The sequence below is a fragment of the Chanodichthys erythropterus genome, chromosome 8 (assembly GCF_024489055.1).
Source record: "Chanodichthys erythropterus isolate Z2021 chromosome 8, ASM2448905v1, whole genome shotgun sequence".
NCBI lineage: Eukaryota > Metazoa > Chordata > Actinopteri > Cypriniformes > Xenocyprididae > Chanodichthys > Chanodichthys erythropterus.
This window is the reverse complement of record NC_090228.1, coordinates 25,258,074-25,274,870: the sequence shown is the minus strand read 5'-3', so window position 1 is coordinate 25,274,870 and position 16,797 is coordinate 25,258,074. Positions and strand designations below refer to the sequence as shown.

Sequence of the window (16,797 nt, the reverse complement as noted above, 5' to 3'; positions counted from 1 at the left end):
GATACACACATTAAATCTCTTAAACAAATCAACTGAACAGTATTCTGGGCACCTAAATGTATAATTTGCCACAGCGTGACACTAACAGCATCATGGAAAGTTCAAAGCTGAGCAGCATGTTTATTAGGCAAGTATCTACAGTACCTTGCTGTCTGGGCTGAAAATCAGCGGTTGCACCTTGATGGCCTCGGTTACTCCTGACACCCCGTGGGCTGCCGGCGAGGCTGCAGAGATGATGGCATATGCGACCCCTGGACTGGCGGAGGCTGTGGACACGCTCGGCACAGACAAGGGTGACAAGGAACTCTCTTCCTGCCCGCTGGACAGTCGCTCGTGACTGAAGGTGCTGTTGGCAGTTGGCAAAGATGCGCCTTGGCTTTTTGGGCTGACCACAGCCATGCTCTGCGGCACGACCAGCGTTTGACCGGACTGCTGCTCTCGGCATGGGCTGTGGGGAAGGCTGTCTGGAATGAGGGTCTTTGGCCTAACCTAAATAAACAGCACAAAGTTTAGTGCCCTAAGCAGACACCAGCAGCAGATGGTTCTTGGCTTTGGCTTGAAATATTTTCATCTCTTAAATGAAATAGTTCAATCGTTCAGTTCTAGTTTCTGTCAGCCTTTGGGTGAAATTTGCTTAGTTTCAAGGTGATTCGGATGAGGTTTAATCAGGGGTGCCAAAATAACTGCCACAGTCTTGCAGAGTTTAGGGTAACATTTTATTTTACAGTGTCCTTGTTACATATGTTACATGTACTTACTGTAATTTATGCAGAATTACATGTTACTAACCCTAAACAAACCTTATTCCTAACCATAACCCTATATTAAGACCATGTAGTTACTTAATATTACGCAGTACTTACATGTATAATTGCACTGTAACAAGGAGTCCTATATGGGTCATTGACGAATAAGGTTTTTAAAAGTGTAAAAAAAAAACATAATGGGGATATAATTAATTTTGAAGTTTTATTAAAGGAACACTCCACTTTTTTTGAAAATAGGCTCATTTTCCAACTCCCCTAGAGTTAAACAGTTGAGTTTTACCGTTTTCGAATCCATTCAGCCGATCTCCGGTTCTGGCGGTAACACTTTTAGCATAGCTTAGCATAGTTCATTGAATCTGATTAGACCGTTAGCATCGCGCTTAAAAATGACCAGAGAGTTTTGATATTTTTCCTATTTAATACTTGACTCTTCTGTAGTTAAATCGTGTACTAAGACCGACAGAAAATAAAAAGTTGGGCTCACGGGCGCTGTGTAATATCATTGCACTGCTGCAGCCATGGAACGGCAGCAAAGTTCCTTGATTATTACGCCTGAATAAAAGTATAGTTCCTAGCCATATCGGCCTAGAAAATCGCAACTTTTTATTTTCCGTCGATCTTAGTACACAATTTAACTACAGAAGAGTCAAATTTTAAATAGGAAAAATATCAAAACTATTTGGTCATTTTTAAGCGCGATGCTAATGGTCTAATCAGATTCAATGAACTATGCTAAGCTATGCTAAAAGTGGTACCGCCAGAACCGGAGATCGGCTGAATGGATTCGAAAACGGTAACACTCAACTGTTTAACTCTAGGGGAGTTGGAAAAGGAGCCTTTTTCAAAATAGAATTTTTCAAATAGTTAAAAGAGAGTTAGTTACTTCATGACCATGTGGTCCTCTGCAGGTGTCTTAATGATGTCACATCCTGTCACATGATACTGACTTGATCCAAAATGGTCCAAAATGGTCCCTTTATATTGGTTACTCCGAATGACATCAATGAAATTCATTTTTCTGGACATTCTTTCTCATAACAAAGCAACAACTTCTACAAATAATTTTAATACCATTTTGCGCTATGTTGATTTATGATGTTATAAAATCATGCCAGAATAACAATATATACGTTTATTACATTTTAAGATATTTTAATCACAAATTAAATGGCTGTATTGGCCTTTGAACGGTTAAACCAAATGACCTTTTGACACTTCAAAATCTTTAAAATACATTTATATGTAGCAAAATATAATTAAAACCTTAATGCAAGGTACAACCTTACATTCTTTGGATGTCATATCATTGATTTTATTATTATTAAGGCCTTTGGACAAAAAATCATGTCATGTCATGTCACTGACCCATACACACTTATGCCCATGTACAGGGGGCCAGCAACAATCCCCTGAAGTATTAATTCATTTAGTTTAATTCATTTTATAATCAATTATTAATTAATTTATCTCAATATTACCAATGATGCATCTCCTTTCAAAGAATGAGTCAATTTTATGTGAATTATTAAGTGAATTGTTTGTCTTTTGCACTAGGTAAATAAATGTGACTACTATGAATCTCTCTCTATCACTTTCAGCTGCGTCTGTTAGGAGCGGATTATCCGTATAATTCTTTGGTATATTTTAAAAGTGTCCGCTAGAAATACTAATAATTAACAAGGCACTTTGTGGCATGCAAATGTAAAAAGTTTTGATGAATTGTTAATTTAGTGTTGTGCACTACCTGAGGTAGAACGCTGGGTGAGTGTCCTGCCAGTCGCTGCAGAGAGCTGATGTGAGGCACCTTTATAGGGATCGCGGTGAGGGCTCCCAACATCTGTCAGAGAGAAAGCAAACATATAATGAGACGGGCAAAGCAATCATTTCAGACACAGAATGATGAAAAAAGATGTGTAATGGTGTAGTTACATTATCTATTGTTCATGCTAACCAGCCAAATAGTACAGAAGAGCAAGTAAATTGAGTAAATTGGGTTGGACTCATTTCTTGGCTCATTTTGAGTCAGTCATGAGGTGGTGATTCAGGTGATGACTTTGGTTTCAGTGAGGTTTGATAATGTCAATTATTGGTCAGAACAAATCGGTGAATCAGTGGGTTGGATGATTGATCCAGACAGTTATTACAGGCTAATTCATGCTCATGCTGGTGTCCTTTGAAAATTCAAATCTGCATATGAAACAAACATTCACAGTACTAGTATATAAGTTTATAGCTCAGATCTAAACTCTGATGCCTACAGTAGTGGAAAATCAAGTAAATCACCCTTAGAAAATAATTTTAAGTTTTACATAAAGATTGTATTAGGTAAGTCTTCGACAGTCACTGGCTGCTTTCTGAATAAGTACTTATTTTGATTAAGTTCTTACTTTGTGAGCATTAAAAAAGTATGGTCTATATAGTATGAATGTGTGCGGTACAGGCACACCAAACCACACATTTGTCATGTCGCTGTCGTGACCTACAAAAAAATCAGTTATGATGCTTCACTACCATTCATAAATCCTCTCCTGTGGTGTCATGGGATAGTAAAATGTCCATTTGATGTGCACATCAGAATCTCGGAAGTACTAGTAGGTCCCTGGATTAATACTTTTTGCCTACTGCTTTATGAATACTGTGAATTCAGACATAGTACTCTTTTCACATGCCGTTTTTCATCTAGTATATAGTAGGGAAGTATGCTGCCATCATTTTTATCCCCTCTGTAATGACAACGGTCAACCAGAACCAAACACTGCCCTGAGATGAGAAGGTGAGACATTCAAAATTGGTCTTTTTACTTTTATTTTAGATTTAAAGGGTTAGTTCACCCAAAAATGAAAATTCTGCCATTTATTGCTTCCCCTTATGCCGTTCCACACCCTTAAGACCTTCGTTAAAGGTGCCGTAGAACGTCTTTTTAAAAGATGTAATATAAGTCTAAGGTGTCCCCTGAATGTGTCTGAAGTTTCAGCTCAAAATACCCCATAGATTTTTTTTATTCATTTTTTTAAAATGGCCTATTTTGGGGCATCATTAAATATGCGCCGATTCAGGCTGCGTGGCCCCTTTAAATCTGGTGCTCCCCTCCCCCAGAGCTCGCGCTTGCTTTTAAAAGGCATAAACAAAGTTCACACAGCTAATATAACCCTCAAAATGGATCTTTACAAAGTGTTCATCATGCAGCATGTCTAATTGCGTAAGTATGGTATTTATTTGGATGTTTACATTTGATTCTGAATGAGTTTGATGGTGCTCCATGGCTAAAGCTAACATTACACACTGTTGGAGAGATTTATAAAGAATGAAGTTGTGTTTATGAATTATACAGACTGCAAGTGTTTAAAAATGAAAATAACAACAGTCTTGTCTCCGTGAATACAGTAATAAACAATGGTAACTTTAACCAAATTTAACAGTACATTAGCAATATGCTAACGTAACATTTAGAAAGACAGTTTACAAATATCACTAAAAATATCATGTTATCATGGATCATGTCAGTTATTATTGCTCCATCTGCCATTTTTCACTGTTGTCCTTGCTTGCTTACCTAGTCTGATGATTCAACTGTGCACAAATCCAAACGATAATACTGGCTGCCCTTGTCTAATGCCTTGAACATGAGCTGGCATATGCAAATATTGGGGGCGTACATATTAATGATCCTGACTGTTTCAGCAGTTTGGCTGTTTGACATGCGATCATGATTCGACACACTGATTCATAACGCTCCGAAGCTTCCTGAAGCAGTGTTTTGAAATTGGCCATCACTAAATAAGTCGTTATTTAGTTTTTTTGGTGCACCAAAAATATTCTCGTCACTTTATAATATTAATATTGAACCACTGTACTCACATGAACTGATTTAAATATGTTTTTAGTACATTAATGGATCTTGAAATGTCATTGCTCCTTATGGAGGCCTCACAGAGCCATCGGATTTCAACTAAAATATCTTCATTTGTGTTCCGAAGGTCTTAAGGGAGGGTGTGGAATGGCATGAGGGTGAGTAATAAATGACAGAATTTTCATTTTTGGGTGAACTAACCCTTTAATAAAAGATTTTGAAGCTGTGCTGTAGCCTTAAGATCTTGAATTACTTAAATAAGGAATCATGTGGATGTTTAACTGAGTATTCGACTCAGCAATAAATAACAGTATCAGTATAAAACTGCATTTGCTTCTAAAGCTTTACTTTGCTGTAGATGCTGTTACTTCGTCGTCCACGGTCGCAGTGTGCAGCAATCTTATACTTTATGTCCTGCTGTCACAGGGGGGTTATATAACCAGAAGAATACAAGACAAGAGTTTGAGCTCTACTGCTTTAAAATCCCTCTCAGTCACTCATCTCTGTCTATTGTGCGCTAGCGAACCAACATGAGGAGGTGGGGCGGCCTGCGGCCTGTTCCCATGACAACGGTCCGGATGAAATGTCTTGCTCCGTCAGGGCTGTGATTTTAGTAATTGCTGAATCCCAGCAGAGAGAGAGAGAGGCTGTAACCTTGAGTTGCGGCATTCAGCTTGTATTTTGTGAAAGTACTGAATTAAACAGCAGGCCTGCAGTGAATTACCCATCAGCCCCTGCAGCCGCCGTTAGATAGAAATGTCAGGTGAACGCTAACAATTCTGCTTTTTCCCGGATGGTCACGGATCAGAAGCTATGAAGCTGATTCTGGCCTGGAGCCCCATTATGCTTTGTAACTGTAAACTGAAGCACCTATTTTTAGCTGTTTATCAGAACATTTCAAAAATGCAATTGTCTATTTTTTTGTTCCACAAAGTAATTAGTCATTTGGGTTTGTAATGACACAAGGGTGAGGAATTATGAGAGCGTTTCATTTCACAGCACAGATCTTATAACTGTTTAAACTGTACTTACTGACACATAAATCTGACTAAATTTCTACAGTATGTGACACTGGCTGATTAAAACAAATAAATTTGACCTTTTTTTTAACTTGTTTTCAAGTAAAATATCTAAAAAATCTTTAAAACAAGATGACATTTACTTGTGAGGCAACACTGCATACGATAATTAGGATTAGTTCACTTTCAAAAAATGTTTTTTTTTTAGGTTTTTGATGAAAACATTCCAGGATTACTCTCCTTATAATGGACTTCAATGGACTCCAAACGGAACTACTTGGAAGGCGATCATTTGTTTATATAAAGCATATACATTTACATTTTTTTTTTTAGAAATTGACCGATCGTTTCACTAGATAAGACCCTTACTCCTCGTCTGGTATCGTTTAAAGCCCTTTGAAGCTGCATTGAAACTGTAATTTTGACTTTCAACCATTTGGAGTCCATTGAAGTCCACTATATGGAGAATAATCCTGGAATGTTTACATCAAAAACCTTAATTTCGACTGAAGAAAGAAGGACATGAACATCTTGGATGACATGGGGGTGAGTAAATTATCAGGAAATTTTTATTTAAAAGTGAACTAATCCTTTAAGACTTGTTACGATTTTAACTACTTAAAACAAGTTCAAACAGTATCACTGTTTCAATTATTTCTGATTTTACAATTAATTTACATCAGTCAATCTAAAATCTATCTTTGCATGCATTTTCTCTTGATGTAGCCAAAAAAGTTAGTTATATTGTAAAAATATTCTTTCCTGTGTTCAACATTTTACTGTATTTTTATATGATGCTTCGTCTAAAAAACATCCTTTCATTTGAAAGCAAATAAAAAAAATATCAAGATATATACTGAATATTATGAACAAAAATCTTAAATGCTGAGAGCAGAGCAGTCAGTATATATTTGAGGAGAATAATTCATGTGATATTGTTCATTAAATTGGGTAAGCAGATCGTATGCATTTTGGGCACATAATAAAAAGAAAAGGTCTGTACAAAACCAAATTAGCTCTTGCCACAGAAGTTATCATCTAGTATTAATGTCACATTAAAAATACCATACATTAAAGTACTTCATTAAACAATGACGTGAAGTTTGCCGACTACAAATGGTAATTCTCCTTTTCTTATGCATCCGGCAAATTTTCAACTTAAGTTGAGTGTTTATACCAGGATGATAGTTTTATTAAATCTGAAACTACACTGTAGCAAAATAAAATATGCTTACATTTGCATAATTAAGCTAAACTCTTGTCTTTTCCCTCTCACAAGTAGTCCAGTACCAGCAAACCCCACATGGAGGCGCTGTTAACAGTTAAAATACTACAGTTCATAAAGTCTCCATCTTCAGCAGGTGGGCCGGAGATGAAACGACACACACAGATGAGTGTTTAATAGATAGAGAGATAGAGAGTGACTTTTATCTCAATACATACACTGCTGAAATGCAAGCATATACATTATGTTTGTTTGTTTTTTGTTGTTGTTTTTGTTTTTTACACAATAGATTCAGCTCTTTGCTGAAAAGGACAACTGACTTCAACCACAGAGACTGACAAACTTACATAGCTAGCATTAAAATCTATTATTTCACAGAATTGAAAACTCATGCCGCAGCAGAAAAAACAAGATATGTGACCCGTTAGCTGAACTAGCATGGTAATAATCTTTTGGAAATGAAATGAAGCAGTCAAATTGCATAATCAGAACACCCCTCTGCTCTTCTCTCTCTGCACATGTAGACGCTGTGCAATTCAATTAACACTTGACACTTGCCGTGTCACTGGTGTGTGGGAGTCATTAGTAATGCCTTTTGGACTGTTGTGTGCGACTGTGGCTGTGTTTGAGTATTCGCTTTCAGATGCAGCAATGGTGTAAAACAGCGGTTCCCAACCCTGGTCCTGGATTACCCCCAACACTGCATGTTTTTTTTTTGTGTTTTTTTATCCAAGTCTTGGAGGCTTTCCTAATGAGCTGATTACTTGAATCAGCTGTGTTTGATTAGGGAAAAAACATCTGAAATGTGTAGAGCTGTGGTCCTTCAGGAACAGGATTGGGAACCACTGTCTTAGCCCATTGCTGCTTCCAAAATTAAATACTTCCTTGCTATATACTGCATACGAAAAACAGCACACCAACAGAGTAGCATATCCAAATGCGCATTATTCAAAAAACAGTAGGCAAAAAGTCCCTGAATGACCTACTAATTCCACAGAGATTCTCAAGTGCGAATTCTTTTGTGACACTTTACTATCCCATAAGGCCACAGGAAATGATTTGCGAATGGTGGTGAAGCAGCACAACCGATGCTGTAGGTAGGGTTGCAAAGGGGCGGAAAGTTTCCGTTAAATTTCCGGAAACTTTCCACGGGAACTTAAAGGGATAGTTCACCCAAAAATGAAAATTTGATGTTTATCTGCTTACCCCCAGTGCATCCAAGATGTAGGTGACTTTTTCTTCAGTCGAACACAAATGATGATTTTTAACTGCAACCGCTGCCGTCTGTCAGTCAAATAATAGCAGTAGATGGGAACTTCATCTATAAGAGTGAATAAACCTTGCTTAGACAAATCCAAATGAAACCCTGCGGCTCGTGACGACACATTAATGTCCTAAGAGACGAAACGATCGGTTTGTGCGAGAAACCGAACATTATTTATATCATTTTTTACCTCTAATACACCACTATGTCCAACTCCGTTCATGACTCCATTAGTGATGTCTGATCGCGCTCTGACAACGGAAGTGATGTCTGACACTCATTGAAGTATATGGGCGAGACATCACTGCCGTTGACAGAGCGCGATCAGACATCACTAATGGAGTCATGAACGGAGTTGGACATAGTGGTGTATTAGAGGTAAAAAATGATATAAATACTTTTCGGTTTCTCTCACAAACCGATCGTTTCGTGTCTTAGGACATTAATGTGTCGTCACGAGCTGCAGGGTTTCATTTGGATTTGTCTAAGCAAGGTTTATTCACTCTTATAGATGAAGTTCCCATCTACTGCTATTATTTGACTGACAGACGGCAGCGGTTGCAGTTAAAAATCATAAATTGCGTTCGACTGAAGAAAAAAAGTCACCTACATCTTGGATGCCCTGGGGGTAAGCAGATAAGCATAAAATTTTCATTTTTGGGTGAACTATCCCTTTAACCTGGGGAATTTTGGAAATATTCCAATTTGGAAACTTAACAGAAATTTATGGGAATTTAAGGGAATTAGAAATTTGGGGAAATTTATATAAATTTATAATATTTATATAAAATATATCATATAAAAACAAATATAAACATTTTTTGGTCATAACATGAAATAACAGTTATTTATTTTTCACATTCAATTAATTCTAATTAGTAAATATGTAAAATAAATATATTTTTATTGCAGCAATTTTTGTTTATTACAGTGTCACATGATCCTTCAGAAATCCTTCTAATATGCTGATTTGATAGTTATTATCAATGTTGGAAACAGTTGTGCTGCTTAATATTTTTTATTTTTTTGGAACCTGTAATACTTTTTTCAGGATTCATTGATGAATAAAAAGTTAAAAAGAACAATTTATTCAAATTAGAAATCCAATATCACTTTTTATCAATTTCACACATCTTTGCTGAATAGAAATATTGATTTCTTTAAAAAAAAAAAAACATTACTGAGCCCAAAATTTTAAATAGTAGTATATTGTTTAAAAAGATTTCTATTTTAAATAAATGATGTTCTTTAAATTTTTATTCAGGTCATAAAAAATATTAAGCAGCACAACTTTACAACATTGATAATTGAGTATCAAATTAGCATATTAGAATGATTTGCTATCATTCTAGATCATGTGACACTATAAACTGGAGAAATTATGCTGAAAATTCAGCTTTGCATCACAGAAATAAATTATATTTTAATGTATACTTAAACAGAAAACCATTATTAAATTGAAGTTATATTTCACAATTAGGGCTGTCAAAATAAAGCGTTAATTTCGATTAATTAATCTGAGAAAAAATAACACGTTAAAAAATAAATAACGCAGATCAATCCATTCCGTATTGACCTTTAAACCTGGAGCCGTTCTAGCCACCATTCGACTGTTCACACCAGATGCGACTTGCGCGAATAAAACGAGCTATTCATGCGTAGTTGGACGCTTGGACATTTTGAGTTTACTCGCTTCATTCGCTCGTGAAATTCACTTCACAACAGACGCGAATTCGCGTCATGAGAGGGGCTACCCCGCTCCTTTATGTGTTTCGCACGAATTACGCGCGTCAAACACCCGAAACGCTCAATTCGCGCGAATCACACCGTAGGATGTCTATTCGCGTCTTTGCGTTGACTTAACATGTAAATCACTGGACGTCAGTTAGCAATCACAATTACCTTGGTGTTACGGCACACATCATCAAATCTTCTTCCTGAAGCACTTTTGAATTTATTACCTTAGCGTATTAGGTCATATTGTTGATTGTTATGGCCATTATTTAATAATAAAAGAGTTTTTGAACTTTAATGTCACTAATGCTGATTATACATTGATTCATTTGAATTGAAATATTTAATACTTTCACAGCAAAAATTATGTATGTGATTAATTTAGATTAATTAATCAGAGTATGTAATTAATTAGATTAAAATATTTAATCGATTGACAGCCCTATTCACAATATTACTGTTTTTTTTTCTGTATTTTTGATCAAATGTGCATGTTATGGACTGGGGGAATGCACAGTGCATGCAGCAGTGTGGCCTTAATAGTCCTGCAGTAAGTAGTGTGCTGTGTAAATGAAAAATCAACTGAAATTGCATTAAATCTGGTTGTTTTAACCAAAATTATGCTGCAAGATGTTTTTTCAACTACATTTAAGTACCCTGTTATAGGTTGCAATTTTGCAAATTCCCTGTTCATTCCCATATATTCCCGTTAATTCCCATGGAAAGTTCCCAGCTTTGAAAATTCCCAGAATTTCGCAACCCTAGCTGTAGGTCACATGACATGGCGGATGCAAAATGTCTGAATTTCATTCATACTACACACATACATACAATAAAGAACGTACTTTGCGGACTAAATGTAGTACCGTATGTGATTTCGGGTGAAGCGCATGTCTACACTAGTAGCAAACCAATGAGAACGATTTGAGCAGTGTTCACTGGAAGCGTCAAAGCTGCAGATCATGTCAAAACATTTACTAACAGTGATGAATGGAGGAGGAGGAACGATTTTGGGATGCAAACTGCAAGCTTTTGTAGGACGTTTCATCTCTTAGCCCTCCTTTTTGCTCTTTCAATCGCATACCTTGATCTTCTATATGTACTCTACATTTTTTTGTGTAGAAAGTGTGGCTGATTATAACGGGTGTGATGCAGTTGTAACATGCCACTCACTTTCACCATAGACACTTAGGGCTAGAATTTGCTTCCCAAACCGGTTCAGTGGAAATCCTGCCCTGGAGCCGATTCTAAAGATTTCATTGGCCATGTCAATCACGGTAACGATTGCCTGCACCAAACACATCCCTAAACCTAGCCGTCACTGTAACCTCATCCAATGAAATTGGTTGCAAGGCTGGATTTTCGCTGAACTGCTTTGGGAGAGAAAAAAAATTCACGCCTAGAATTTATTTACTCTGTCAGTCTGTGATAGGGTCTTATGCACAGAGACTCTCTGCTGTTTGAACAATCTAAGCATTTACTCTGACAGACTTCAAAAGCCCCTAATATACATGCACACAAATGAACAAAGCAATTTTATGCCATTTTAGTCACAAAATTGTAGTTTCAACAATGGTAATTAAATCTATTCAACTGATTTCTGGAAACCAACATAAAGAACTTAAAATAACACGCTTTTGTTCTGCATTGACATCACTGACAAAAAGCAGAGATGTTTCTGAATGTTGCTTAACAAAAGTAAAGACATCTGTAAAAGAACAGTAAGAGCGAGGCCTTAAATAAAACAGACAGAAGAACGAGCTTTCTGAAAGATATGCTGCTGGACACTATTTTTATGGACTCTGAATAATGAACCCAATTTCTGAGCTCAATCTGTTGCCTCTTTTGTGTTTCCCGTATTGAAGTGTATGTTGTCTTCTAGAGGAACCCTTAACATTGTTCATCTCATTTGGACACTATTAATAAATAAATGATATATAATTTATTAATATACATACATATTATTCTTACATTGTTTTACAAATGAATAAGACAGTCAGATACCCTAAATCCCTCACTGTTAAAATCATATTTTATCTTAAACTATGTATGTATGAAATAGGGCTGTTCAACGATAATCGCGATTATCTTGTACAAAATAAGTCTGTGTTTACGTAATATATGTGTGTTTGTTTTGTGTTTAATTATTATGTATATATATATATATATATAAACACACATTAATGTATATATTTAAGAAAAATATCTTACATTTCTAAAAAAATATTTACATTTATATATTATATAAACATATACAAATATAAATGTATGCATATATTTACATACATGCATATTTTTCTTAAATATATACATGTATGTGTGTGTCTTTATATATACATAATACTTATACACAGAACAAATACACATATATTACGTAAACACAGACTCTTACTTTGTACACAATAATCGTGATTATCGTTGAACAGCCCTAGTATGAAACAATTATGTATGATATGGTATATATCATATGTATGAAAATTAGTTTGATTTCAAAATAGTGATTTTTTTCATTAAACTTTTAGTATTCTTTTGCACATCATTTGAAAAATAGAATATTCAAGCATAGATAATTGATATTTTTGTAAATAATTTTTCAGTTTGCTATATGCCTTTACCACTAAATAATTAATTTGACAAGCTATATTATCTGAACTAGGGCTGTTACGATTTTATCGATTTTCAATTTTTTTTTTATTTTTTTTTTTTATGATTGTTCGATTTTTCACACCACGGTTATTGTGGCCAAAAGAATTCACGATATCGATATATCGTGATATCTATAGAATCCTTGGATTCTTTGTTTATTTCGTTTTTCTTTTTTCAGGGTTGCTGCACATTTAAAGTCAAATTTAAGGCTTTTTAAGACCTGAAGAAATAATACTAGCCTAGTAAATTAATACTAGCCTAGTAGCCAATACATTTGGGGCTGTTACCAATCAAATTAAATCATTATCAGCAAAATTCATCTTTGCAATGCAAAGGTGACACAGAATGAGAAGTGGCATTAATACATTTACACAGCATTTACAATTGGTGTACATAAATTTAATTCAATATTTAAACATGGATTTTTTTTTCTAATTTTAACTTTTTAATTAAAATGTACTTTAAATATGAAACTGCCAGTAGGTGGCAGCAAGTCACTGTCTTAATGAGTTCATTCATTCATTCATTCATTCATTCATTCATTCATTCATTCATTCATTCATTCATCCGATTTGTTCAAATGACTCCTTCATTCAGGAAGGAAGCAAGTGACCGTCTTTATTGAATGGGTCATTTAATCATTAATTAAATTGATTCGTTCAAAACATGGATTCAGTCAGTATAACAAAAACATTTCTGTCTGTTGCAAGGCACTCTTGCTCGTGTGATATTGTACATCATATATGATATAAGTTAATGACAAAAACTCGTTGGTGCAAAAATGACCGTGTATCTTGAATTTTGAGGGCGTATAACTGCATGCATAGCTACATCACGCTGAGTAAGACGAGTAAAGAAAATTACTTATTACTTATTATACAGTACTTATTATTAAAATAATCACCCTTTATTTAAATACATGAACACAGTAAATGTTAACAGGTTAATATAACACTTCCCATTCTATGACTAATAAAAATAATGGCAACTTACTCTCTGTAAAATGGCGTAATCTGCAGGGTGATGGACACGGAGGTGGGTAAAAAGTTTGATGGTGTTGCCACCCTTCGCACTACTGAGTGTTTTCTTGGAAGCCGAAAAACTCCCATACTGTCGAGCTTACTTTACTTTTTTCGGGTGTGGACAGAGCCTCTCACTCCCTTGCTCGGACGACATGGTCCTTCTTGGAATAGCTGCGTACGCTGCGTCTTCTTCTTGTTTGACAGGCATCAATACTGCCACCTGAGAGGTCAACCAGGTACTGGCGTTAGAGTATTTACATGTCATGCGTCCTATTCATTTTAAATATTGTGGTTATCGCCAATACCGGTATATTGTAACACCCTAAATCAACACGATATTGATATTTCATGCTTTGAATTTCACAATTATCATCAATACCGGTATATTGCGACATCCCTAATCTGAACATTCTAACATTTAAAATCTATCAGTATTTGTTTAAAGCACTCAAAGCGCTACACCTACGTTTTTCCTTTCACTTCATGTTTTTACCAACAAATAAGCGTTGATATTCAAATTTTTTTTTTCAATCACTTAAAAAAAAATACATTCTTTAATAATAAAAAAAAAAAAAATTCATAAATTATGATCAAAAAGCGATTTTTAATTTATGTCAGGAGTGGACATGAAAACATGCAACAGTCCTGACCTTTGCTGTCCACTGGCGATGCACTGGCAAAGTCCAATCATAAAACTTTGGTATAGTTTTTGCTAAATTCTTATAATAAAACTTAAAAAACAAAACAAAAAAAAAACACCTACAAACTACAGTTGTTTGCAGTTTTAGCCTTCATTGTAGTTCATTGTAACTTGTGAAACTGCTTCATATGGTGCATGTGTGCTGAAATGATGCTGTTAATATGTACGTCCACACCGGACCACAATCCACTTATTATCCAGCTCCAAATGACTGGCCAGGTGGTCTGAGATGTCTCCCCCCCTCCCGCATTCATCAACAAAACAAAAAGGCAGTGATTGGTTCTCCTCCTCCAGTGCGATGGGTGTTTTAGGGTTTGAATCAGTGGGCAGCTGGGAGAGCTGAAAACAGCTTCACTCTCCCAAACAATACAGCCATAAAAGGCAGTAAAACAATCCCAGCGTTCCAGCCTGAAGGAGGGGGAAGGGAGAGAGAAGGGGGAGGACAAGTGAAAGAAGCAGTGGAGGGGGTGACTACTCATGCGAATGAAGAGTCTTTTCTGTTGGGAAGGTCTTTGCTATTATTTACAAAGTCCTGCACTGGGACTCACTCCAACCAGGGTAGACAATATTTTTAATTTGATGTAAACAACAAACTAGGGACATAATGTTGGAATATCATACCTGATCAGCTGAACAATGAAAATAATGTCGTTTGTGGAAAGTTTATTTTCTTATTTTTGTTGTTGGATGAGCGATGGTACACCGAATCAACACACAGGTACAATAGTAAAAGTACATAGTGTCACGATCCTGTAGTACCTTTGTGGTGAGGGTAACACTTTAGTAATAATTACATGTAATTAATCCTACACCAAACCCGGTAACACTTTATTTTACAGTGTCATTGTTACATATGTTACATGTAGTTACTATAGTAATAACTATAAATTATGCATAATTACATACAACTAACCCTAAACCAAACCAAACCCTAATCCTAACCCTATAGTAAGTATATGTAGTTACTTAATATTACTCAGTACTTAAATGTATAATTACAGTGTAACAAAGACACCTTAAAATAAAGTGTAACCCCAAACCCTAACTGTAACTGTATAGTCAGTACTTGTAATTCATTTGTAATGTTATTGGCTGGCAAGTATTCAGTTTTGGCGACTGAATGATCAACACTCACGCACAACAGTGCAACATTTCTAAAGGGGACCTATTATGCCCCATTTTACAAGATGTAAAATAAGTCTCTGATATCCCCAGAGTGTGTATGTGGAGTTTTAGCTCAAAAAAACTCACAGATAATTTTTTATAGCAAGTTAAAATTGCCACTTTTAGTGGTTGAGCAAAAACGAGCCCTTTCAGTGCGGTCCCTTTAAATGCAAATGAGCTGCTGCAATTGGCCTAAGAGGGCGGAGCTTCAAGAGCTGATTTTCTGGTGACAGGAGTCAGTCAGGACGCGCTATAATGTCAGAAACTGCAAATATATGCTGCATGGAGATAAAACAGGTATAGTTTAGTTCATTTACGGTCATAACTTATATTGCCTTCTTGTTTTTAATCTACTTTATTAGTAAAGGCCTATTGTACTGTCTGAATGATGGTCAAAACTTTACAGATGAGTTTTATGACGTTTATTGTACTTTACACAAAAGATGAAGCGTCCGTTTTCACTCTAGAAAAACACTGTAAGAGCTTAATAAAACACTGCAAGTGTACATTAAAATATTATCCATAAACACTCTCTCTTTTCCCTTGTATCATCACCAACATACACAGCGAAGTACACAGAAACATTGTTACAACTAACAGTAAACGAATATATTAAGACTTTATGCCTTTTGGGTGGTGCTTAATAAACTTTATACCCGTAAATAAACTCAGATGAACTGTAATAAAGTGCTCTCACCTACATTACTGCCATATCCAGTATCACTCTGGAGACTGTGAGCTGGATCACGAACAGTTTGTACTTGAGTAGCACATTTCTAGCACAGTCTCTGTTTTGTATTGTCCCTTTGTATTGATATTAATTCACTAAGCAGTCCGGTGTGAAATGATTCATGCAGACATAAACAAATTTCGACAGAACTGAGGGAGAATTTTCCTGGAAAACCAAGTTAATCCATCTCGTTTTCAGCAGCTCAGATTTAGGTAGTGAATGGACAGAGCTATGTGGATTAATCCATCCAGCTACAGAACACCTAAAACGCTTGGGAGACGTTCTCATCAGTGCAGCACTGGCGGACTCGCTGTGAACTCACTCAGGGCGGCTCTATTTTAAATCGGTCTGTCAACGTTCATGGGCAGGTCCTGTGGCTTTTGTGACCTCACACTGCCAGGAATCGGCTTGTTCTGAGACACTGCTTAGGATTGATGGGGATTAGGGCTGGACAATAATTCAATATCAATATATATCGCGATATAATTTTTTTCGATAACGGTGATATGATTTTTAAACACATTTCTGGTATTTCGATATACATTACAACATTTCTCACTTACTTGAGGCGCAGCCGTTAGAAAGAGCAGAACGCGATTGGCCATTGGCGTGATGACGTACACCACAGAGACACGCAGCCATCAGCCAGTGCTCAGCGTTAATATGGTTTGTTTAA

The 16,797-nt window shown here is 36.0% G+C and overlaps 1 protein-coding gene across 6 annotated transcripts in view; it reads right to left on the bottom strand.

Annotated features, from left to right (window-relative positions):
• phf21b (PHD finger protein 21B) overlaps positions 1–16,797 on the bottom strand; it is a 65,936-nt gene that overhangs the window by 15,008 nt on the left and 34,131 nt on the right. For all 6 annotated transcript variants that reach the window (XM_067392414.1, XM_067392409.1, XM_067392411.1 and 3 more), the window contains exons 3-4: positions 2,512–2,604; positions 145–489 (exon numbers count right to left, since the gene is read on the bottom strand). In XM_067392414.1, the coding sequence (XP_067248515.1) occupies positions 145–489; positions 2,512–2,604 (438 nt within the window). The remainder of the gene's footprint in view (positions 1–144; positions 490–2,511; positions 2,605–16,797) is intronic.